At 52.7% G+C, this 24,920-nt stretch overlaps 2 protein-coding genes across 18 annotated transcripts in view; one reads left to right on the top strand and one right to left on the bottom strand.

The window, feature by feature from the left end:
* Window positions 1-877: 877 nt before the first annotated feature.
* LOC105466065 (thymus, brain and testes associated) lies at window positions 878-15,314 on the top strand. Of its 16 annotated transcripts, none has more exons than XM_024788002.2 (12): window positions 878-1,008; window positions 1,485-1,611; window positions 3,076-3,223; window positions 4,508-4,743; window positions 6,801-6,950; window positions 7,908-7,984; window positions 9,196-9,378; window positions 10,140-10,200; window positions 11,261-11,342; window positions 12,167-12,311; window positions 13,956-14,008; window positions 15,067-15,314. In XM_024788002.2, exons 3-12 carry the CDS (start codon window positions 3,183-3,185, stop codon window positions 15,194-15,196), a joined length of 1,158 nt encoding a protein of 385 aa, XP_024643770.1. In that variant the 5' UTR covers window positions 878-1,008; window positions 1,485-1,611; window positions 3,076-3,182; the 3' UTR covers window positions 15,197-15,314. The 16 variants fall into 16 exon arrangements, with proteins under 16 accessions (XP_024643770.1, XP_011713237.1, XP_011713235.1 ...); XM_011714935.3 differs by having other exon boundaries at window positions 9,193-9,378; XM_011714933.3 differs by having other exon boundaries at window positions 7,905-7,984.
* Window positions 15,315-22,475: 7,161 nt separating this feature from the next.
* Window positions 22,476-24,920, bottom strand: part of LOC105466067 (ADAM metallopeptidase with thrombospondin type 1 motif 14) — an 87,814-nt gene continuing 85,369 nt past the window's right edge. For both annotated transcript variants that reach the window (XM_011714945.3, XM_011714946.3), the window contains exon 22: window positions 22,476-24,566. In XM_011714945.3, the coding sequence (XP_011713247.2) occupies window positions 24,073-24,566 (494 nt within the window). In that variant the 3' untranslated portion in view covers window positions 22,476-24,072. The remainder of the gene's footprint in view (window positions 24,567-24,920) is intronic.

Genomic DNA, 24,920 nt, shown 5'->3' with positions numbered 1-24,920 from the left:
ATTCTTATCCTTTTTGAGCATCTCTTGTGTGCCAGACATATGACTAAGGGCTTCACCTCCATTAGCTTGTCTTCAGAACAACCACAGAAGTAGGCGAGTATATCCTACTTTATAGACCCAGAGAAGGCAATAATAGTAAGAAATTATACTTGGGGCAGATACTGTTTGAAACACTTTAATATTTATCAACTCACTTAATGTTCTCAAACATCCTGTGAGAATAAGTCAATATCATCATCTCCATTTTAGAGACATGGGAACTAAGGCTCAGAGAAGGCGGGTGCATTGTCTGAGGCCACACAACTAGGAAGTAGCAGAATAGGGACTCGAAGCAAGGATTCTTCCCACTATTTTACATCTGTGGCATTCCCCGTGATTTACCCAAGGTAACAGGTTTATGGGATGTTGAAATCTGATTAGAGCACCTGTCCAAATGAAAGCCCAGAATCTTCCCACCCAGCTATCATGCAGAGAGAGGGACTGGGGTCCCTCTGGGTAACATGGTTTGTCACCTTTTCTCCTTCTAAGAGCCACCCCCAAGAGAATGAGTCCCCAGAACCAAGATGCGCGGAAGCTGACCCCTGTGTGGTGGGAGCAGGCCAGGTGGGCTGACAGAGCTGGGACGCAGCCCACCAACGTCCTCTGCCAGTGTTCCGCCTCCATCCGCTGCTCGCTGGCTAAAACCAGCCCCAGACTCTCCTTCTCTCCCTTGGCCCCCATTGAAAGTGTTGGATGGGAAGCAGCAAGGAAGTCAGGAGGGGCAGAAGGTCCTCAGCCCTTGTCTACCCTTCCAGGAGGGGGAGACTGGTGGGGGGTGTGGTAGAGGGGTGCTGGGCAGAGGTTCTGGAGTTGTGGGAAAGGGGTAACCTAGCAACCACTGAGCTCACTGTCACAAAGCAGGCAGACTTGCACACAGAACCCACAGCCTTCCCCTCAATTTGTCCTCTTGCTCCTTCCTGCTGGGACAGCAGGGCTTCTCGCACACATGCTGTAGCGGGCACTGCCTTGGTGAGTCCAGGGACCTCTTGGGAGAGGAGATGGACACTGGAGAGCCCAGAAGGGCAGAGGTAGAAAGGGAAGTTCTGTGGCTGGTTTGGTGGGAGCCCTCAGATCCCTCTGCCTGGCCGGCTGGAGCCCCAGGGACAGACAGCAGGGACAGAAAGCTCTGGACAAGGCAGGCTTGGCCTACTAGAGTCCCTGTCGGCCTCTCTACAGCTGCTGTGGATTATGACCCCCGATGGCTTATTAGATCAATTTAATGGATCATATCTAACATTTAAGAAATGAAACCAAAAATAGGGTGAAAATATCAGTGTGCATCATATGTAGTACTGATAAATATTGCTTCGGGATATTACTGTTTTAGTTTCACACACACATACAAACCCGTGTGTGAATTGGGTCATGACATAAAGAATTTCTTACTGTCATCACAGCCAAACACATTTGCAAGTCTCTGTTCTAAAGAGTACTTTTTCCCATAGGCAGGAGGATTTGGGGCTTCCAGATACCCTGTTCTCAAGATTGTAGCATCTAAGTACTCTAGAGCCCAGTCCCTGACATCAAGGATGTCTGGAGCTTCCTTTTAAGGAGAGAAAAGATCAGCAAACTGTGAGTCAGACTGCCCGGGCTCTGGTTCCTTCTGTGTGACCTCAGCAAGTCTCCCCTGCTTCCCCCATCTCAGACAACACCAACCCATCCCACTACCTGATGAAGGCTGGCATTGGGAGATCTCCGGGGTCCCTTGCAGATTCTGTGACTCTGAGGGTTAATTCTCAGAATGCACTAATGTCCTGTCCCAACCCCATCCCTAGCACTTTGGCTAGATATATATATTCAGGTCCATAGATTTAATCACAATTCTTGGTTTTGACACCTATCATCTTTCATCTATGTCATTTAATTAGTTTATTTAATAATATAATAAACACAAGCAAATACACCACCCAAACCAAGAACAAGAACATGACCACTAACACATCTCCTTACATGCGCTTCTCCTGCACACCTCCCCTCCCCGCCTTCCCTTGGAAATAGCCACTGTGTGAATTTCGTGCTTAGCATTTCCTTGTTTGATACTGTTGTTGCCGTTTTATCGCATGTTCATGATCATTTTACTTTGCTTTTAAACTTTTATTTTTAGAAAGGATCTCAGGCTATGTGGTCCTCTGGAACTTGTGGTCCTCCAGAACACACATAAACTAAACCACTTATGAAAGAGAAATAATATGTTTTTAAACACATCATTTATACAGTTTAGCAGTTACTTTATATTATCCACACATTATATATAGTGGATGACAACAATTGTGTTCTTTCAAATGCATATATCTTGTTATACTGTAGCCTATTAATAGTAATTAATAAAAAACAAATTGAGTTAATAAGATTGCATAAATATAACATCCCAAAACCAAGAACTGTAAGGTTTCTCATACTGATTATAAGATTCATTCATGTTGTTACATGTAGCTGTGGCTCATTTATGGCTCATTTCTTTTCTTTTTTTTTTTTTTTGAGACGGAGTCTCGCTCTGTCGCCCAGGCTGGAGTGCAGTGGCTGGATCTCAGCTCACTGCAAGCTCCGCCTCCCAGGTTTACGCCATTCTCCTGCCTCAGCCTCCCGAGTAGCTGGGACTACAGGTGCCCGCCACCTCGCCCGGATAGTTGTTTGTTGTTTTTTTTTTTTTTTGTATTTTTTAGTAGAGATGGGGTTTCACTGTGTTAGCCAGGATGGTCTCGATCTCCTGACCTTGTGATCCGCCCGTCTCAGCCTCCCAAAGTGCTGGGATTACAGGCTTGAGCCACCGCGCCCGGCCAGCTCATTTATTTTCATAGCAATAAAGTATCCCACTGTCTGAATGCACCAGAGCTTACTTATCCATTCTTCTGCCATCAGACATTTGGGTTGCCACTAGGATTTTGCTATTTTAAACGGTGTGTGTATGAATATTCTTACAAGTAGCCCCTGTTGTACATCTGTGAGAATTTCTCTTATGTCTGGGAAAGAAATTGCTGAGTGATACAGTATGCAAATGCTCAATTTTATAAGATGTTACCATTTCTCTCCCCAAAGTGCCTGTTCCTGTTTACACTTCCACCACCAGTTCGTGAGAGTTCCTGTTCTGCATCTTCAACACTAGTATTAAGTGCACTGGCCTTTAGTCTGTTAGAAAGCATATAATGGCTACAGATGTTCAATTGGCTGAATATCCACTGATGAGGTGAGGCTCCAAATGCCCACCCTGCTGACTGAGGAGGGCTTGGGGTAGGGCAGGGTGGAAGACAAAGGTGGCCTTGGGGGATCTCAACAGATTAGGAGTTCAAGAGAGGTGGTTCTTACTGAACTTCTGCGGCCAGTCAGCCAGACCCCCCAGTGGATCCTCAGGCCCAAGTTAGCCCAGGTAATGGGCTTTTCCCCTCCTGGGCAGGGGCCAGAAGCACTGAGCAGAGGAGTTCCAGGGGTTCTCAGCAGGTGATTTCCTCCGTCACTTGGGGGTAGAAGAGGACAGCTAACTGCAACTTTCGGAGAAGGTTTGCTTTATTTCTTTAAGCCCCAGATCCCTTAGAGGCAAATGGAGAATGGAACAGGAAACTCAGGGGCCAGGTCAGTGGAGTCCTCAGAGGGTCCAGGGGCAGCACACCTTGCTTAGCACATCCAGAGTCCATCTGTACTCCAAAAGGACTCCCTTCAGCCAGGGCCACCGTGAGAAGGGCATGCAGACAGCGATCAGGCAGGTGGTCCCAGCAGGCCTCCAGTGGGGAGTGGGCCACCTTTGCTGATGTTGACCTTCCTCCAAGGGCAGATGCACAGCATCCTCAGGAAGGGGAGGGGTGTGGGGTAGAGGACAGAGGACCCGAGCTGGCTTGTCTCCAGCAAAGCAAAACAGAGCTTGAAGCTTCCCTCAGCGTCGCGGCCCCAGTAGCTGCTGCATCATCTCTTCCTTTCCTAGGACGGACCCCCATGGGAACAGAACTTGCTGGTCTGGTCTGGCCTAAGCTTCAGCTCTGGCTTCTGGACGCTGAGTCTGAGCCAAGGCCGCTCCTGAGTGTGTGCGGGAGGATGGCAGCCTATAGCTGGCCTCTGGGCTGTCCATAGCCTGGCTTGGGGGAGGCCTTTGCTGGGACCAGCCCCATCCCCAGGGATGTATATAAGGTGACTTTGCTCCATCCTGGGTATTTTGATGAATAGGTGGGTCTGCAGCTTCTCTTTCTGGTTTCAGATATGGTCTCTGGGAAAAAACTGGGGTGCTGGAAGAGTCTGAGTTCCCTCAAATGGATGCTAGCTCCCTGATAAGGAAGACTAACCAGGACAGGATTGTAGCAGTTAGGAAAGGACTCTAGGGGAGGCCTAGCTTTTGGTGCTATGGGGGTGGTGGTGAAACCCAGGAAACCAGATTTCAGAGCTCCTCAGGAAGGGGCTCTGTCATAAGCACTGAGCTCTGAGCCCAGGTGGGCCCACTGCCAGAGGAGGCTCCATTAGCCTCTCCCGAAACCTCTTCCTTCAGTCCAAAGGCTAAGCTGAAACCCGAGAAGAAGTCAGGACGCAAGCCAAGGAGCCCCGGGGACAGTCGGCCACAGAAAGAACTGGTGATCCCAGGGATTGTGGATTTCGAGCGGATCCGCCAGGCATTGAGGACCCCCAAGCCCCAAACTCCTGGCACCTACTGCTTTGGACGCCTCAGTCACCACTCCTTCTTCTCCCGGCACCACCCACACCCTCAGCATGTGACCCACATCCAAGGTAAGGCCCGGCTGGTTGGGGTGGAAACAGAGGGAGTATCACAAAATGGTCTTGAGAACTGGGAAGGAAGAATTGATGGCAGAGCCCGCTTCCAGGCTGGGGCCCAGAGAAGAGGGGGGCCAGGATCCCAGGGCTGCCAAGAACCCAGCCAGGACTGCACTTGGTGGGCAGGAGAGAAGCCCTCCAAGGGTGGGTGACAGGTTCCCTACAGGATTCCCCTGACTGCTGGATTCTCCCATTTTACAAATCAGAGAAAGGGATAAGTTCTGTCCTGGAGCAGTGCTCTGTTCTCTAAGTCCTCTAACTTAGGCCATGTCAGCCACTCAGCCACCCAGCCAGCCATCAAATATTTCTTGAGTGTGAACTACGGGCTAGGCACTTTTCTAGGTCTTGGGGATACAACAGTGAACAAGACAGACATGGTGGCCGCCCTCCTGGACTGACCTCCAGTGGGGAGGGATGGGAGATGGGGAAGGTGTCAAGTGTCCAGGCTGCAGTGGGAAGATTGCTGTTTTTAAAAGGTGGTCACAGAAGACATGGCCATTAACAAGACATTTGAGCGAAGAACTACATAGGAACTGTGCACACAGCAGGGGGAAGGATGTCTCAGGCAGGTATATCAGCAAAAACAAAGGCCGGAAGGCAAGAGTGCTCCCACTCTGTTGGAGCAGTAGCAAGGAAGCAGGAGCTGGTCTGGCTGGAGTAAAGTAGGAGAGAAGAATGGAGAAGGCATCAGGGAGACAGTGGGCCCAAGTCAGCTAGGCATTTGGGCCACTATTGTCACCATTAAGCCACCTTCCTGAATCAACTGGAGCCCTTGGAAGGCTGAGAGCACGGAAGTGAGATGTTATAGCAAGGTCATCCTGGCCTCTGTCTTAACTGTGGCTTGGACCAGGGGCTAGAAGTGGAAGACTCCATGGCTCTATCCTGGAGATACGTGGAAGGTAAAGTCAGTAGGACTCGGTGATTGATTAAAAGTGGAGTGAGAGGAAGAGAAGAGGCAAGACTGACAGATTTTTGGCCTGAACACCTGGGAAACTGGAGTACATTGACTGAGACAGGGAAATCTGCAGAAAGGCCAGTGCAGGCTGGCGGGGAGTCAGGGGTTTGGTCTTGGATGTGGGAGATGGGTGACGTGAGATGCTTTCTAGACCTCTAGGTGGAGGTGCAGGGGTGCAGTCGGATCTGGAGTTCATGGCAGAGACACAGACGTGAGAGTCATTCGAGAGGGGGTGTTTTAAGTGGCGGGCCTGGGTAGGATCACCAAGGAGTCCCTGTAGGTACAGGAGAGAAAAACCTGGGGATAGGTCCCTGGGGACCCCAAGATTAAGAGGTTGAGAAGATGAGAAGTCAGCAGGGGAGATGAGGAGAGGTAGTGAGCCGGAACAAGAGCGAGGGGTCCTGGCACCAAAAGGGAAGTGTTTCAGGGAGGGGCGAGCAGCCCTGCTAGGTCCTCACCAGGCCGGTCTTCAAGCCTCACTATCAATACTGATATAATAATCACCCAGGGTTAGCCAGAAGGGTCCTCATGTGTAAATGGCCTCCACTACCTCCAGGCTGCCCTGCATGCAGCCTTGCACAGGCTGACTGATAGCAGTTTTCTGTAGAGGGTGTGGCTCAATCTCTTTCCCTGTGATGTGAGCCCGGGCCTCGCCCATCACGAACTGTGACTTAATGCCCTTGCCCCAGCATTCTCATCTTTAAGCTGCCTACCTACCCCTGTGTACTCACATCAGCAGTTTGTTGCCCTGTCATAGGAAATCAGAAGATCCTCGGGACTGGGGGCCCAGGAAGCCTAAGTTCTTGTCTCACCTCTGCCCAACTCACAGTGTGGCCCTGAACAGGTCCTTCCCCTGTCCATTCTAAGTTCCCCCTGTGGGTGAGGTGGTCTCTGGTCTAGGTGGTTGCAAGGCCCTCCCAGCTCTGATAATCTATCAGCCTGTGGTTACTGGAAGAGGTGGAGCTGGAATCACCCTGCCCTTCAGCCTCTTCCCAGCCTCCTGGAACTCTTAAGATCCACCTAAGCCTCCCTTCCCACAGCCTCTAACCCTTTGCAGATCTCACCGGGAAGCCTGTTTGTGTCGTCAGGGACTCTCCAGCCCCCTTGCCTAAGTCAACTGTCTTTTCCGGCTGTCAAATGGGGATGCCAACCGTCTCTGCCCCCATTGGAGACCCACAGTCTAATCGGAACCCCCAGCTTTCTTCTGGTGGGTACTTGGACCATACCTCCCTCTACCCTGGGGCTCATGCCTCTCCCCAAGGCTGCCTCCCTTGGGTGGGTGCCCAGAAGGAAAGGGCCATCGCTCTTAGGTCAGTGAGGTCTGTTGAGGGAACCCACTTTTTCTCCCCTTTCCTTGGATAGCCTAATCTCTGCATTACTCCCTACCCAGCAAGTCCTAGCCAGCAGAAATGCACCCCTGCTTGGATTTGAGGTGCTTGAGGAGTAATAACACGCAGAGGGCAAGCAGATGTTGAGCCTGCAGTCGTGTGACTGGCAGCTGTAGGCCAGAATGCTATAGAAAATATTCAGTAACTGGTGTGCTCAGGCATTCGCCAACCAGAACGATCAGCCACAGTGCTGGCTTGGCGTTCCAGAGGTCTCCGCTCTGCCCAGCGTTATCCTTTCCTTGACTGAGGTACTGGAAGCCAGTTTGGTGGGGACAGGGGAGAGATCCTGGAGAAGGGACTGGGGCTGCCGGTGTAGGGCAGACAGACTTGGAAGGCTGGCTGCAGCTCTCTTAGCCACCCTCTCCAGGGATTAGTTGGATTTCTTAGTAACAGGCCCGTTCCTATCTCCTCAGCTTCAGTCTTGGCCTCAGGGACCTAAAAGAGACCAAACTAGATGAAACCATGTGCATCTTGGCACAGGTAACCAAATGTTCTCCAGCATCCTCTAGAAATGCACAGGCTAGGACATCCACATCAGCCCTTGCTAGAAGGAAAGCAACGTCCCATCCCCACACCCCACCCACTGCCACAACCACCACCCATGGTGTGAATCCAGAGCCTTCTCCCTCCAGGGCACCACCTGCCCCTTTCCCTTTAAGATCCAGGCAGGGAGGCCAGGAAGGAGAGCAGACTCCTCTACCAAGGCCTGGTGGCACAGGGAGGGGAGGAGGGCCTCTGACTTCCGTTGGCAGGACCTTGTCCCCTCCTCCCAGAAGCCTGGAAGAAGGAGTTAAAGGACCTGGCTTCCCGGGTGGCCTTCTTCACCAAGGAGGATGAGCTGAAGAAGAAAGAGGTGGGTGTGGAACACAGGAGCTAGTCTGGGAAGAGGTGAAACGGATCCTTCTCTGAGTAACGAGATCCCTCCCGGGTCAGTTCAGCCTACCAGAGGTGGGGTAGGGGGCACTGATTCTTACAAACATCAGGGGAAACGTCACAGTGAGGGAGAGAGCACACCTAGGTGGAGAAATCCAAGCAGGGGTTTTAGGACAGGCAGCACTTGGGGGCCTGCGATATCTAAGTGAGATGTTCACAAGGGGATTGAGGAGTTCCGAGCAGAGGCACCTAGCACAGCAGCTCAAAAGCTGGCAAATGCAGGGCACCGTCAGAAACCAGGCTGTAAGTGGGCAGCAATGGGAAAGGTGGCAGGGGCGGGGTGCAGACTTTGAATGTAGGGAGGAGCAGCTTGTTCTTAATCTCCAAACTTTTTCATATCTAATCACATAAGGAGCAGAGAATCTCAGAAGGTTTTCAAACATGATAGAGGTGACCCCATGGGTGCCATTTGATGATAAAACAGTAAACTCACCTGAGAGGCAGCTCGAAGGTGACTGGAATTGCTCTTAGGACAGTCTGGTCCTGCCCCTTGTCTTGGGCAACCAGAGTGGGCAGGCAGAGGCCCGGCTTCTCATTCCTGCTCACAGCTACTCACTGCAGCACTCAGGACAACTCAGCTAAGCTGTCTGCGTCTCTGTTTTCCTATCTTTAAAATGGGGGGAAGGATACTACCAGTCTTAACTGGAATTGCAAGAGCAGGAGGCCCCAGGCCCCAGGCCTCTCTGGGACAGACCTGGGGGCAGCTGAGCTGGGAATTAAGGTAGGCGGTGGGCCCTTGGTGCAGGATGCTGTTTTCAAATCTCTGATGGCTATGGGGAGGAGCCGCAGGGAGGACCTGCCTAGGAGGAAGAATGAGAACCACCTGTTCTCATTTTTACTGAGTTCAGGAGGAAGAGCTTTTGCTAGTTTGAGCATGATAGCTGATAGTGGAAGGGCCGACTGCCAGAGAGTGGGCTGGGGATGCCCAAGGAGGGGATGTAAGGCAGGTGGCAGGGAGTGAGTGGCAGAGCTGGATGATACCCTAGGACGCTGGCAATGCTGTGATGCTGGGATTTGGAGGGCAAAGTGCCCTGGGATTGTGACCCGGCATCCTGCTCCTCTCTTTCCTTCGGCCCTCTTCCTCCCCTCTTGCTGACTGCCTGGAGTCTCTGGCCACTTTTGTCTCAGCAGAAGGAGGAGGAGGAGGAGCCTCTGCGGGAGCAGGGCGCAAAGTACTCAGCGGAGACTGGGAGGCTCATCCCCGCTTCCACTCGGGCTGTTGGCCGCCGCAGATCCCACCAGGGCCAGCAGAGTCAGTCTTCCAGCAGAGATGAAGGAGTCCAGGCCTTCCCCCTTCAGGATCAGGAGCTGCTGGTGAGGACCCAGTTCTGCTCCCAGGCTCCTGGCTCTCCACATTAGGAGTCCTACAAACCGCTTTAGGGCAAGGCCCCTCCCAGGGTTACTGATGCCTAGGACTGTTAAGACCAGAAAACTCCAGCCCTGGGGAGCCAGCAGCCAGGGCTATGACCCTCTGCTGCCTCTGGGTTTCCATGTGAGTCCTTGCCCCTCCCTGGGCCCTAGTTCTGTGATCTAGCCACTGGAAGCACGAACGCATTGCTATCGAGGGTCCCTTCCTGCTGTGGCATTTGCTGAGTTAGTGAAGGGAGCTGCAATGGTGGGTTGAAGAAGGAGGTCCTGCCCACCACAGCAGGCCACACCCCACAGCCTGCACGGCTAGGCCCAGCCTAGTGTCCACACTCAGAGAGGGACCTGGCTTGCACTTCAGTAAGCACAGAGCCCACCATGCTCATGTTTCCCCAGCAAGGCCTGAGATGAGTCCATGCCTCATCCCAGTGGGTGAAGGCATCAGAGGTCCCTGTGAAAATGCATGGATGTCCTCCAAGAAAGGCCAGAGGTAGAGCCAGCATCCTGCCACCTTCGTTGTGACCAGCGCTGTCAGGCACACACTCCCTCTGAAACCTTGCCACAGTGCAGCAAAGTGGATAGAGCAGACAGGGCCTGGCACCCCCATGCCACGGATGGGGAGGCTGAGGCCCTGCCAAGTGATAGTCCATGGGCCAGGTCCCCTGAGACGGAGCAGCATAGCCAGGACTAAGGTGCTTTCTCCACCATAGGGCATCCTCACCTCGCCTGGAATTAGGTTCTCGGGTCCTGTGGGGAGGGGGCACAGGGCAGGTAAGTTGGATATGGAGAATGGAGAAGGGCGCAGGGGCAGGTCAGGGTGGGTTAGCACAGCGGGTGGGCATCTGGGGGCGAGGGTGGGCCCCTAAGCAGGCAGAGGCCTGGAGAGAGGCCCAGCCCAGATTCCGCTCTGCTGAGGATGAGGCCGACCTGCTGGGGACCAACAGGCCCCTCCAGGTCCTGGGATGACTGACCACCAAGAGCTGAGGGGGCCTCACTTTCCTAGGACTCCAGGGCTTCCACCTTTCACCTCGGGCCCCAACTCCAGCCTGCCATAGCCACAGCCACCAGCAGCAGTCTGGCCTAGGGAGCCCCCATAGCCCATCCGAGACAGAGCTGGATCTTTTCCTGATGCTAACTGACTGGGGAACGCAGGGGAAAATGAGCCCAGAGGTAGCAAAGATGTCAAAGGCTGAGGATGCAGCAAGGAGCCAAGCATGCCCACAGCTCTGCAGGAGGGAGCCCGGTGCTGAGCAGTTTGCAGAACTGGCCTGTGCTGCCCCTCAGGCTGCTCTCTGGGCTTCCCCCACCCCTTTTCCAACATCCCCAGACTCTGGGACTTTTGGGGTGTGGCATACCGTGGGGTTCCTGAAATCCCCACACAAAGGCCCTGGGCATGTGGGATTTGGTGTGTCTCTGAGGAGCTGACTGGCCAGCTCTGACCTTGGGCTTCCCAGTGAGGGGCCCTAGGGAATAACCAGCCAAGCAGGCTTCAGGGATGTGGGGTCCACAGAGCCTTCCACTGAGGCCGCGTTCTACCACCAGCTTCCTGCTAGCATCCCCTCTCAGGGCCTCGGATTCTCCACCTGTCCAGGAGGAAGATTCTTAACCTGGACAGAAAAGCCCTCTGTTAAGTCGTGAGAGAAAGCCCTCTGTTAAGTGCAAAGGCCAATGTGGAGGAAAGGCATGGACCTTGTAGGAGCAAGTTCAGCCCAGTAGACACCTCTGAGAGCCCACTTTGGGGAAAGGGTCCCCTTGGTGCCCTCCAAACCTACATGTGCCTGTACTCCGTGCCTGTACTCCTGGCTGGAATGTGCTGGCCTCCTGCCCACAGGTTCTGGAGCTCCTGTGTCAGATCCTGGAAACAGACTCGCTAAGCGCGATCCAGTTCTGGCTGCTCTACGCTCCACCCAAGGGTGAGGACACAGCCCCGCAGTGCTGTCTCAGTGGAGGCTGCCAAGGTCCTGCCCTTGATCTCTGGTTCTACAGTACTCAAATGTCACTCAGCTCCTACCCTGGAGGGGGCCTTCCACGGAGCCTTCTCTAGTTGGTTAGCCCCAAACTAACCCTTCCCAGCTGGACAGCATCTCTGCTTCCTCCTCCCCAGTTCCTCAGCAGGATTTCCTTACCCCTGCTCCTTACCTCAGCTCCTCTTTCACACTGACCCCAGGCCTAGACACCGGGGAGGAAAAAATCCAAAGACTGTACTTAGCAGACACAGCCCCTCACACATTGCAGTGGGAGACCCACACATACGGGTGCAAGTGCACACACATAGGGCTACACACGTGTATACACATAAACACATGAATACACACATGGACACACTGGGACAGTGGGTGGGGGGTGCATCTGAGTAGAAGGGTGAGGAGTGATGAGAACCAGGAAGCTAATTGGAGAAGACTTCCTGGACAGGAGAGTGCAGGAGAAGGAGGAGGAGGAAAGCACGTCCCCAGTAGACTTCCCAGCGTGGGCCTGGGGATATGGTGGGCAGGAGGGCCAGCTAGGGCCGAGGACAAGGCATACACATCCTCATGTGGCAGGACAGGGATGTGAAAGGGCTAGGGGCTCTGCACACACGGGCCAGGGGAGAAGAGGGAGCTCTCCCGAGGGGACCCGAGGGCAGAAGGTGGGATGCTTAGAGAAAGCTGCCCTGGATGGAGGCCCTGCTTCTGGCCCCACCACAGGGGCAGGAAGCAGGCTGGGGGCTGAGGACTCTGCCCCCGGGTTGTGCTTTCAGAAAAAGACCTTGCTCTGGGACTCCTGCAGACAGCAGTGGCTCAGCTCCTTCCCCAGCCCCTAGTCTCCATCCCTACAGAAAAGCTCCTAAACCAGCTCCAAGATGTGCACCAACCTCCTCAAGAGAAGCAAGAGCCACCCTGCAGGTGGGCCCCCACCCCGCCCCTGCCCTTCTGCAGCCTTCTGTCCTCCCAGGTGAGGCCAGTGGGACCTAGAGAAGGGAGCCTGGCACTGGCCAGGGCCTGGGCTGACAGTCTGTCCTGGAGGCAGAGGCTCAGCCCCTCCCCCAGGGACCTTCCAGTGCTGCCCAAGCTGCTTCAAGGCCGACACAGCCAGACCAGCCCCCAAACTGCCAGGGGTGGGGAGACCCCAAGGGGGCCACTAGTGTCAGTTTTAACCAGATAGGGCTGGTCTAGCCACACCTAGTCCTTCAGAAGCTCTTTGGTCTATGGGAAGACATGAGTGGAGACAAAATGCTAACACAAGGCAGTGCTTTTATACTAGTACTAAGTGCCATGGTGGCTGGAAGAGAAAGATTAATTACAAACTGGAGGAGGCCTCACAAAGCAGGTGAGTGGAGCCTGAGAGTCAGCAAGGCCACTCTGAGCAGCAATAAGTTTGCCTGACACTGCTGGGTGTTCCACGTTTTTCTAGTCCATCCAACAACCCACTGAGGCAGTATTAGCTCCATTTTACAGATGGGAAAACTGAGGCTCAGGAACAATAGAATGGCCTTCCCAAAGTAACCTGACTGGTCAGCAGAAGGGCTGGGATTCAGACTCGAACCCGACTGACTCCCAAGGCCAGCAGCCCTCAGAGTTGCCCTGGGGGCTTGTTAAAAATGCAGACCCCTAAAGATTCTAACGTAGCAGGCTGGGGTGAAGCAGGGGGGCCTGTATTTTCAACAGTCACCTGAGTGTATCCAACAGAGTTTGGGAAACACTGATAGGAGGGGTAGGATTTGATTGAGTAAATGAAAGCGTGGGAAAAGGTCATCCTGGGAAGTGGGACCAGCCGGGGCGAAGGCATGGAAGTCAAGAAGGTATACAATTGGGGAATGCCAAGTTTGGGGTGTCTGGAGCATGGGTGGGCTTGCTGAGAAGAAGCAAGGGTAGGGGTGGACTGAGGTTTCTTGAAGGCATGGGTTCTTGCATGGCCTTGGACTTGGCGTTCCCTTCCACTCTGAGAGAGCAGAGGAGGAACGGCATAGTGAGGAAGACAGGCTCCACTGTGACCTTGGGCAAACCACCTCCCGGCTGCGATCGTCGGCTTCATCCATCTCTCAGAAGCCCCCTCCCAGAGTTGTAGGGAGAGAAAATAACATCAGGCACATAAAGAGGCAGGGGGAGATGTAAAGCCCAATACAAGACAAAAGAGCATCTTTCATACTTTTAATTCATTCGAGACGCAGGGTTCTTGTCTTGCCCACTCAAAGGGAAGTCCACAAGGAAACCAGTGGAGCGAGTGAGTGAGGACTAGGGGAAGGGCTGGTGCAGAGTCCATGCCTTATTGTTCCAGGGACAGGAGGGCCTTGCTTCCCAGTGGAACTAACTGCAGACAGCAGGGCCGCAGTTGTCTGGGTCTGGCCTGGGGTGACACAGGAAGGCCACCTGGGTGCTAGCCATGGACAGATGTTTTCTGGTCCTCCAGGAGGGGTGACTCTTGCCTCTCCCTGGAGCAGACAGCTGACTGCACCTGCACCACCTCCCCACCTCCCTGTCTCCCCTGCCACCTGTGGGGTCAGGTTTCCAGCATGACCTTCCCAGCCCCTTCTTTGTATTTGGTCACAGTCAATCCCCGAAGAAAACGAAGATGTCACCTTTTTCAAAAAGCGAAAAACCAGGTAAGATTCCAAGTAGTGGGTCATTCGGGGGGCTCACCAAGGCCCACTCTGGCTGGATTTCTCAGGGGATTCCAGTCAACTTGGAGATGAGTCCCTGCCCAAGAAAGCTGCTCATTTCCTCTATTCATTCACTTATTCATATTCATTCATTAACAAATATTTATTGAGCACCCACGATGTGCTCAGCTCTGGGGATCATTGAAGAAGAATTCAGACAAGTTCCTGCTGTCACGGAACTTACATCCCAGCAAGGAGGAATACAGACAACAAATTAAAACACCTGGGGAGGAGTGGCAACAGATACTGTAAGGAGAATAACAGGGCTCTGTGGTCAGTAGTGAGACGGACTGGCAGGTGGGGAGAGGGCTCCTAGAGCTGAACGGCAGGAAAGATACAGCTCTGCCCAAGTCTAGGAAGAGCCAACCAGCAAAGCTCCCACCTCTTGGTGTGCTGGTGGAAAAGCAAGCAGACCATGGTGGCTGGGGCCTTCTGGGTGAGGGACAGTGGTAAGGAAGGGATGAGACAGGTGGGAGGAGCTGGCCTGCGGTAAAGGCCAGGTGTGTGCATGGGTGCATAAGGGTTATGAGCAGGGTGCGCTTGCCCCCTCTGGCTACTGTGTGCAGCATGGACTATGGGGGACAAGAATAGGTGAGGGAGACCAGGAGAGGCTGCTGCAGTCATCCCAGTGCCTTAGACTAGAGTAGGGGGCAGGGGTGGCAGCAGGCTGGAGGGGAGAGAAGAGGAAACACATCCTCAATGTATATTATTCTCCCTGATTAGACCATCAAGAGTCCAGAATGCCTGGCAGAGAGGCACAGAGTAGGCATCTCATTGATATTTGCTACTTGGATGTTGAAAGAAGAGAGGTTGGATTCCATTCGCTCCATTCCTCTCAGGTTGAATTCCCTCCTCAGTCACCAGCAGAGCTGAGAGCAGAAGCTGGGCATGACCCAGGCCTTCCCCCTCAGCACTCACACATCCACACATCCACCTGCAGCTCCCAGGTGGGGGCCCCGCCTTCCCGGTCCTCTCCTGCCTGCTGTCTCTCCTCCCACTAGAGTACATTGGAGAAGCTCAAGTCCTCCGGATGCATTCAAGCCAGAACACAGAGGAGAAGACATCGAAGCCGAGGGCAGAGAGCTGAGGAGCCCTAACACCTTCCCCTGTCTTGCTCAAGAGCAGCCCTAAGGGTTCAGGGGTGTTTCTGTCTCCACCACCTTCATAGCAGTACCTGATTCCCTACCATGAAAAGTCTAATGAATAAAACCTGTCTTCCCTGGGAAAAGACAGTTCTGCTTTCTTAGCAGTGGGAGGCCTGTGCTTGGGGTCACTGATTCCAGGAGAGAGATGGGCTGCAGGCAACCATCCCCACTCCCCACTCCCATGGGAAAGCCCAAGTGCTACCTCCACTTGGGGCTTCCCTGGTTCTTTTATGTTCTAGAGAACTGAAGGGCAGATGGCAGTTGGGGCACCCTGAGAAAGGGGCTCTGCCCCTCCTGGAGCTAAGACACACAGGACTCTGGGTAGGATAGAGCAGAGGTCAGGGAACATGCAGGCCTCCTTAGAATGATCACTGTTGCCAATTATTGAGTTATGTTTTTGTGTGTGCTGGCCACAGAGGTAGCGACTTAGGTAAAAGCTGGTGATGAGCACATATGTGCTTTATATGCAGTACATATCTACATACATGCAGGTCAAACAACTTGTCTGAAGTCCTACAGTTAGCTAGTGGCAGAGCCAGGATCCAAAGCCTGGATGTCTGGCTCCAGAATCCCTGCTCCTAAAAACTGCATTCTGGCTGGGTGCGGTGGCTCACGCCTATAATCCCAGGACTTTGGGAGGCTGAGGTGGGCGGATCACCTGAGGTCAGCAGTTCAAAACAAACCTGACCAACATGGCGAAACACCATCTCTACTAAAAATACAAAAAGTATCCAGGCATGGTAGTGGATGCTTGTAATCCCAGCTACTCAGGAGGCTGAGGCAGGAGAATCACTTGAACCTGAGTGACAGAGGTTGCAGCGAGCCAAGATCATGCCAGTGCACTCCAGCTTGGGCAACAGAGCAAGACTCCGTCTCAGAATTCAAAACAAAACAAAACTGTATTCTACTGCCTTACCCATCCTAGCCAAAAGCTGTGGTTACATTTCTGAAATCATAAGATCTAGAGAAGACTCTCTGGGAAGTCCAAATGTCTTCCATGACATTTCTGCAAATTCCCTGGAAAATTGGGGTGGGAGGAGACATTGAGGATTTACAAGGTCATGGTCCCCTGTGGCTCTGAGCTGCTATTTTACTGGCTTAGATCATGAAGTAAGTGGACTTAGTTCCATGGATTGTGGCTACATTCTATTCTTGGCAACACTACCCTACCTTACATTCACTCAGATGGATTCCGTACCTCTGGGTTTTCCCAAATACTCCATTCACACAAAACTTTTCTGTGCAGCAGGCTTCAATCAAGATTAGTGGATGGATAGGGATTTGCTATTAAGTAAACAGCTTCACATTCAACATTAAGCCACCTTGTTTTTAAAGGCCCTCGCCCCTCTTCTACCGGGGTTGTCTCCCCAGTGGTAGTGCATGTAAGAATGTTGTGGCCATGTTCAGGACAGTCTCTACGCCCTGCTCCCCAGGGTGCTCCCTGTCCTCTTGGGTATCCGAGTGATTTCTCATTGGGTTCAGGATGCCATGGCCACTTCCTAGTCACTCCTAAGTTTTCTGTGTCTCCAGGCCCTGGAGATTCTCTTCTCCCTTTCCCTTGATTCTCTCCCTGAAGTATGGAGACAGATTTTCCCTTTCACCTTTTCTCTGAAGGCTCTAGGTCCTACTTGGGACCCCATCTCCTTAGCCATGGAGGTAGCCCTTGTTCTTGGCTGTCCAGGAATGTGAAACCTAGCACTGTCCAACCAGAACCCCCCATCCCTTCGCACAGTGAAGCAACCTCATTGTCTAGGGTGATTCCTAAGGTTTGTTGTCTCACAGCCAAGGAAATCAAGGACACGGACATACAAAGAATGAGGTTAAGAGTGGAAGTTTTAATAGGTGAAAGGAAGAGAAGAGCTCTCTGCTGCAGACAGGGGTCCCAGAGAAATGGGTTGCTTGTTCCATGGTGAAATGCAGGGGGGTTTATAGATGAGGTTGAGGAGGTGGTGTCTGATTTACACAGAGTGGGAAAGATTGGTTGGACCATGTGTGCCTTTGCATAGGGCACGAAAAACTGGTTAGGGCTAGGTGTGCCACTTGCATAAGGTGATAATTTCTGGCCACCCTCACCCTAATCTTTTATTACACAGGACTCTGCCTGGCCTGTGCCATGTTGCCCATTCCTTTACTGTACACATGATAACAAAAAAAGGGAAGTTGGAGCCTCCATGTTGGACATGCCTGGCTCCCAGGTAGTCCTTTTCTATTGGCACAGCTGCCAGCATTCCCCTGTACAAGCTTCCAGTTTGCTTATCTATGCTTGCAGCTCGATTTTTCAGGCTGCTCTTTGTTAGAAAAAAAAATTTATTGGGCTGTTTTTTATTAAAAGGGAAGCTCTGCCGAGGATTCTTTTGCCCTCACTATCAGCCTAAATAATTTCTTTCTACCTCCTGTATTAACAGGACTGGTCAGGGGTAGGATAAGCATGTAACCCAAGCTGGGCCAATCACATTCTGTCCTTGGAAATGTTTTTTGTGGGGGAAGGAAGGTTGGAGTTTCAGAGGATTCCATCATTGTTCCATGGGGACAAAGTCCTGGATATAGTCGCACTCAAGGCTCCTGATTCTTCTCCACCCTTCCCCATATGTGAAGCAATGAAATTCCTTCTCCATCCAATAGTTGATTTTTATGTGTATTTTTCTACATAAAATTTACCATCGTAAATACACAGTTCAGTGGCATTAAGTACATTCACATCACTGTGCCACCATCACTCCCATCTGTCCACAGAACTCTTCATCTTGCAAAGCTAACACTATGCCCATTAAACAATAACTCCCCATTCTCTCCTCTTCCAGTCCCTGGCAACACCATTTTACGCTCTGCCTCTATGGAATTGACTGCTCTAGGTAGCTCACTTAAGTAGAATCATACAGTATTTGTCCTTCTGTGACTGGCTGATTTCATTTAGTATAATGTCCTCACTATTCAGCCATCTTGCAGTATATGTTAGAATTTCCCTCCTATGAGCCTGTAAAATCAAAAGTTAGTTAGTTACTTCCAAGATACAATGGAAGTACAGGCAGTGGGTAAATGCTTCCATTCCAAATGGGAGAAATTGGTCAAAACAAAGAGGCACAGGCCCCCATGCAAGTCTGAAACCCAGAAGGGCAGTCATTAAATCTTAGAACTCCAAAATAATCTCCTTTGACTCCATGTCTCACATTTAGGCTACACTGAGACAAGAAGTGGGCTTCTAAGTCATTGGGCAGATCCACCCCTGTGGCTCTGCCAGGTACAGCCCACTTGGCTGTTTTCACAGGCTGGCATTGAGTGCCTGCAGCTTTTCCAGGCACGTGGCACAAGCCATCAGTGAATCTACCATTCTGGGGTCTGGAGGATGGTGCCCTCTTCTCACAGCTCCACTAGGCAGTGCCCCAGTAAGGACTCTGTGTGGGGACTCCAATACCACATTTCCCCTCTGCACTGCCCTAGTACAGGTTATCCATGAGGGCTCTGCCCCTGCAGCAGACTTCTGCCTGGACATCCAGGCGTTTCCATACATCCTCTTAAATCTAGGCAGAGACTCCCAAGCCTCAACTCTTGCCCTCTGTGCACCTGCTGGGCCAATACCACATGAAAGCCACCAAGGCTTCTTATGGCTTGCACCCACTGGAGCAGCAGCCTGAGATGCATTTGGGGACCTTAGTCATGGCTGGAGCTGGAGTGACTGGGACTCAGGGTGCCATGTCCTGAGGCTACACAAGGCAGTGGGGCCCTTGGCCTAGCCCATGAAACCATTTTACCTCCTAAGCCTCCAGGCCTGTGATGGGAGGGGCTGCCATGAAGGCCTCTGAAACTCCCTCCACACATCTTCCCCATTGTCTTGGCTATTAACACTTGGCTCCTCTACTTATGCAAATTTCTGCAGCTGGCTTGAATTCTTCCCAAGAAAGTGGGTCTTTCTACCACACGGTCAGGTTACAAATTTTTCAAACTGCTCTGCTCTGCTTTCCCTTCAAATGTGAGTTCCAATTTCAGACCATATATTGGTGAATGCATATGAGTATATGCTGTTAGAAGTAGCCAGGATACCTCTGGAACGCTGCTACTTAGAAATTTCTTCCACCAGATATCCTAAATCATCTGTGTCAAGTTCAAAGTTCCACAGACTTCTAGAGCAGGAGCACAATACTCCCCGTCTCTTTGCTAAAGCCTAGCAAGAGTGACCTTTACTACAGTTCCCAATAAATTTCTCATCTCCATCTGAGACCTCCTCAGCCTGAAATTCACTGTCCATATCACTATCAGCATTTTGGTCACAACATTCAACAAGTGTCTAGGAAGTTCCAAACATTCCCACATCTTCCAGTCTTCTTCTGATCCCTTCAAACTGTTCCAGCCTCTTCCTGTTACCCAGTTCCAAAGTTGCTTCCACATTTTCAGTTATCTTTATAGCAATGCCTCATTTCTCTGGTACCAGTTTTCTGTATTAGTCCATTCTCACTTTGCTATAAAGAACTAACTGAGACTGGGTAATTCATAAAGAAAAGAGGTTTAATTGGCTCACGGTTCCACAGGCTGTACAGGAAGTTTATGGAACTGGGGGATTTGGTTAAATAAATGGTCATCTAGCCATACTGTGGGGTACTGTGCAGTCATTAAAAAAGATGTGGCTGGGCATGGTGGCTCATGCCTGTAATCCCAGAACTTTGGGAGGCTGAGGTGGGCGGATCACCTGAGGTTGGGAGTTCAAGACCAGCCTAACCAACATGGAGAAACGCCATCTTTACTAAAAATACAAAATTAGCCAGGAGTGGTGGCACATGCCTGTAATCCCAGCTACTCGGGGAGGCTGAGGCAGGAGAATCGCTTGAACCTGGGAGGTGGAGGTTGCAGTGAGCCGAGATCCAGCCTGGGCAACAAGAGGGAAACTCCATCTCAAAAAAAAATAAAAAACCAAAAACGTAGTTCAACATAGTTCACTGTGGAAAGGTGTTCGTATTACATTGTTGTAGGGGTGGTAGAAGCGGGAACAGATCCCAGATGACGTGTATGCATATAGTATTAATAATATCCACCCAGTGTGTGTGTGTGTGTGTGTATAGACACGCACAATCTTGCACATGCACACATCTGGAATGGATAGCCAAATTATTAACAGTGGTTATTGCTAGGTAGAATTATAGATTTTTTTTCTCAGGTTGTAAAATTTTTCAATAATGAGCATATATTTCTTGCATAAGTTTTTAAAGGAGAAGATTTGTGGTGTAGGCCCCAGAGATTTCTAATCCATGGCAGCTGGGTCCCTGGGACTGCCCCAGCTACATTTCCACCGCTTCTTGCTCTTTCCCTCCTCCCCCACACCCCTACCTTCCCCCAAGCCTTCAGTCTCCTGAAGCCAGGTAGGGAGCAGGGGCTCTTTGGAAGAGCCCACAGAGTTCCAGGTCAGATGGTCCAGGCTCTGTGCCTTCCTCTCTTCCCCTGCCTGCTGTGTCATTTCAGGTGGAAGGCCTGGAGGTTCACCAGGAGGGTAAATCAAGAGAGGGCCCAGGGGCCAGTCTATTTTCCAGGAACATGACGAGGCTCCAATTGCGCCTCTTCTCCTCTGGAGGAATGGGAAGGTAAGTCTCCTGCTCTCCCTGAATCCTGGCCATCCCCCGATCCCTTCCCCTCCAGGAGCTTTCATGCCTTACTAGCCCAAATGAAGTCATAGGCTGGAACCTCAAGGAGGCCATCTGGACACAGAGGACAGCCATGGTGAGGACTTCCCAGGCTCTTTGGACAAGAGGGTAAGGAGGACTCTGTGCAGCACTGTCCCTACTGACCCCAAGGGCAAGGAGATGCTGGAACTTCAGGGGGCTTCCTCCAAAATGACAGGTGTGCTGGCCCCTGGCTATGGCTTGAGGAAGCTTGGCAGACCAGGGCAAGGGCTCTGGAAGCCAGTGGGGGCTGATAGGCTAGACTCTGGGTACCTGGCTGTCACTGCGGCAGGGCTCTGCCAAGCGTGGGGCAGGTGTGGATACAGCCTTGAAGTCAGAGAGGCCTGGAGAATCCCCTCCAGGGAAGAGACAGGCAGTCTGGCACCCTGGCACCTGCACCCACCAGACTCCAAACAGGACACAGTTTAGGGCAGGAAGGGGTAAAACCATTCCCATATGGCCTTTCCCAGTGGGCTCCTATGGGAAGTGAGGGATGTTTCAGAGGCTGTGATGGAAAGAGGGCCGTTGGTGCTGTTCCTCTATCTTCACCCGTGAATCCTTTCATTTTCTCAGTTTCCACCAAAACAAGCAAAAATCCTGACCCATAAAAAGCCCTTAATTTGGGGAGTGGACATTTCCAGATGTTTGGGGAGATGGCAACACAAATTTAATTGAACCTTAGACATATTAGACAACCTGCATCCTAAAAAGCCCCCAGCCAAAGATGGAGGGAGAGGCTGCCCTCTCTGTGTTCCCACCCCTACAGGGGTAGGAGTCTCCAAACCATTTTCTCCTCGGCCTTAAGGGGAGGAGTAGGCTCCATATAATGACAGGAGGCCCTTTTGCTGGCTTCACCTTTTCTCAGTGCCCAGCGGTGTAGATTCTTTTACTCCATGACACAAATTCTGCCACTGCTTAGAAGGCAAAAGTGGTTGTAGTCATTTTGCTTTCAATGATGATCTCTTTGTTCTGTGGTTGTTAGGAATCCTTTAGAGAGCCCCTCTTGTTGCTCTTTTTTGTTTTTGAGACAGGGTCACACTCTGTCACCCAGGCTGGAGTGCCATGGCACAATCACAGCTCAGTGTAGCCTCAAACTCCCGGGCTCAAGGGATCTTCTCACTTCAGCCTCCTAAATAGCTGAGACCACAGGCGTGCAACACCACGCCTGACTAATGTTCTTTTTATTTTTCATTGAGACAGGGTCTTGCTATATTGCTCAGGCTGGTCTGGAACTCCTGCCTCCAAAAGTGCTGGGATTACAGGCATGAGCCACTCTGCCCCACTGGCCTCTAGTTGCATTTAAACAGGTTGAGAATTTCACAAATTTGAATCACAAAAGATTTGTTTTCTCCTGAAGCACTAACCTGAAATGAAGTGTTGTCCTGCAACTTGGGCCTCAGGGAAGCAGGAGATTCAGTAGCCAAGAAACCAGTGGCAACCCTTTGTCCCACCTGGCAGTGCCGCAGCAGGGCATGGGTGGAAAGGTGGAGGGACAGGAGACAGCCGCAGTGAGCTGTGCCCCCACACCCAGTTCTCTTGCTATAGCCCAGCCCTCAGCCTTCGAGCTCTGGCTTCATTATCCCCTTCCCATAAATCAGAAAGAGAAAAAGAAACACACACACAACTTTTTGGGGTCCAAGGACGATGTTAATAAATATATAAAATTTTAAAGATCTGGATTTCCAAGGCACAAGAGTTTAACACAGGCCAGGTTGGTTCTTACAGGAATGACTCCGTGTGTGCCCCAGCATCCCAGGGAGGGGAGGGCAGCAGGGGGAGGGCAGGGAGCCCCCTAGGACCTCCACTCTCCAAACGGGTTACAGGCCAGGGACCCACTGCTCGTGTTCCCCCAGCCTGGTTCAGAACAGCCCCCTTGCCTTGGGGAAGGAAGAAGTGAGAAGCACCTCTATCACCCGGCAGGAATTTAGGAGACATCCTCCAAGACCCTGGTGGTGTCCAGGGACCCCCTGCCACTTCCTGAGAGCCAGAGGATCTAAGGCTGTTACCTGTCCCTCGGAGGTAGCATGGCCAGCAGCTGAGCCCAGCTGAGGCCCTTACAGCACCGTGGGTCAGTGTGTCTTCCCCACCCCAGCACTGCGCCGGGGCTGGCACCCTGCCCTGGGGCACTTGCCCTGGGTGGCCCTTGTCATCTCCAGGGCCAGGCTATGAGTAGACTCTGGTCCTCAGTCCTGGGATCCGACCACCCCTGGGAGAACCACACACTCTGGCCCAGCTTGAGCCAGGTAGGAGACGAAGATGCCTGACTCCAGCAGTAGTGATCTTTGGAGAAGGGCAATGATTGAAGGGACAGCCTGAGAAATCGTGTCCCCTCTGTGTCCCACAGAGTCCCCTTCCAGGCTGAGAGTGATCATTGAAGTCGCCATCCTGGTTGAGCCAGGGGGTGAGCACCCGTTTGGAAACCCCTGGATGCTGAGGACTTGGGGTCCAGGGTGTCCTGAGCACCCTTCTCTGGTGGGCTGGGGGTGAGATTGAGGGCCAGTCTGTAATCTGGAGTCACCAGAAGTAACACAAGTGACATCTGCAGGGCCAGAGGATGGCCATGAGCACCATCTTCCAGCCAGCAAAGACAAACTGGCCTCTGCTCCCTGGCCTCGGCTGGAGGAACTGCACGGAGCTCTCGGCTGCCAGGGCTGGGCCTGCAATCACATCACTTTGTGTCCCACCGGCCCCGGCCCTGCAGCTGGGAAGCCTCGTGCCACATTCCCAGGCCCCCTTCTTCTGGGCCTGGCTGTGAACAGCCCCCCACCTCCCCTGGCCCTGCTTTGCCTTTCTGGGGAGAGGGGCCAAATAGGCAGGGCCTCCACAGGGGTCCTCACAGTTCCGGGAAGGCAGGCAGCCCTGACAGCTTCCAGCTACAGACCAGCCGGGATTCAGACCTGCCCGGGCCCAGGGTCTGTGAGGAGGGGGCAATAGTTGACCCTGGTCCCGGCAGGGGAGACCAACAGGGGCCCTGAGAGGGTCAGTCCCGCCGGGGGCAGCTTGCTGAGGTATCTCTGATTAGGGCTTTCCCTGATCTTTGTCTTCCTCCCGCCCCGCTTTGTGGGGTAAAGAGCATCATAGCCCCCAACGAGAAGAAGGCGAATGATTTAAAATGAAGTCTGTGCTTGCGCCTGCCCTGCGGTGTGTGTCCTCTGAGCTGGGGGTCGCGGGGCAGTACACAGAGTGTTAATGTGCCGGTGGGATGGCAGGGCACAGCTCATGTCACGGGGGAGGCAGCAGGGAGGCTGGTGCCTGGATGCCTCAGGTCTTCTCCAGGCTGCCCTTTATCCTCGGGGACTGGCATAGGTGTCTGAGTCCAGCCCCAAGGCAGCCCCCCGGGGGTGGTAGGGGAGATGCTCCAGGATGCTCCAGAGATCAGTGTCTCGGGGGCAAAGGGGCGCTTGGTCCCTGGGGATCTTGTATCCAGAGCTCCTGGGAGCTGTGTGGCTCCACCATGTTGATGGTCCTCTGATCCCGTTGGCTTTCCAGGAGGCTCCACAGCATCTGGAGGGGCCTGGGGTCCTGGTAACAGGCTTCCAGGAGTGGAGGAGGGGGGCAGTGAGGTTGGGCCAGGGTCTGGGCTAGGGTTGGGGCCCGAGGCCTTCTTGATGCAGGACACACAGCAGAGCCGGTGGTACCCGGGAATGGAGCAGTAGCGATCGAGCACTTCCATCTGGCAGAAGACGGACCTGTCTCCTGTGCAGGGCTCCGCTGCACACACAGCACAAGGATGGAAGCAACGTGGGGATGCCTGTCAGTCAGGTGGCCTCGCCTCCCACTCACCCACTGACTGCCTGCCCTCCACCCCCCGCCCCTGCTGGACCCACTGTAAAGCTTTTTCCCAGGGTGGGCTATGGAGCCGCCTGACAGGACAGTGAGCTCTGACTACGTGGAAGAGGAACTAAAATCCTCTAGAGCGGCAGATCTCCAAGTGATGTCCCCACACGCAGCATCAGCATCGCCCGGAAGCTTGCTGGCAATGCACATCCTCCGGCACCACCCAGTCCTACTGCATCAGAAACTCAGGCTGGGGCTCAGCGCTGTGCTTTCACAAGCCCTCCAGGG

The sequence above is a fragment of the Macaca nemestrina genome, chromosome 9, assembly GCF_043159975.1.
Source record: "Macaca nemestrina isolate mMacNem1 chromosome 9, mMacNem.hap1, whole genome shotgun sequence".
NCBI classification, from domain to species: domain Eukaryota; kingdom Metazoa; phylum Chordata; class Mammalia; order Primates; family Cercopithecidae; genus Macaca; species Macaca nemestrina.
The sequence above is the reverse complement of the archived record's forward strand: the minus strand, read 5'-3'. Positions and strand labels throughout refer to the sequence as shown.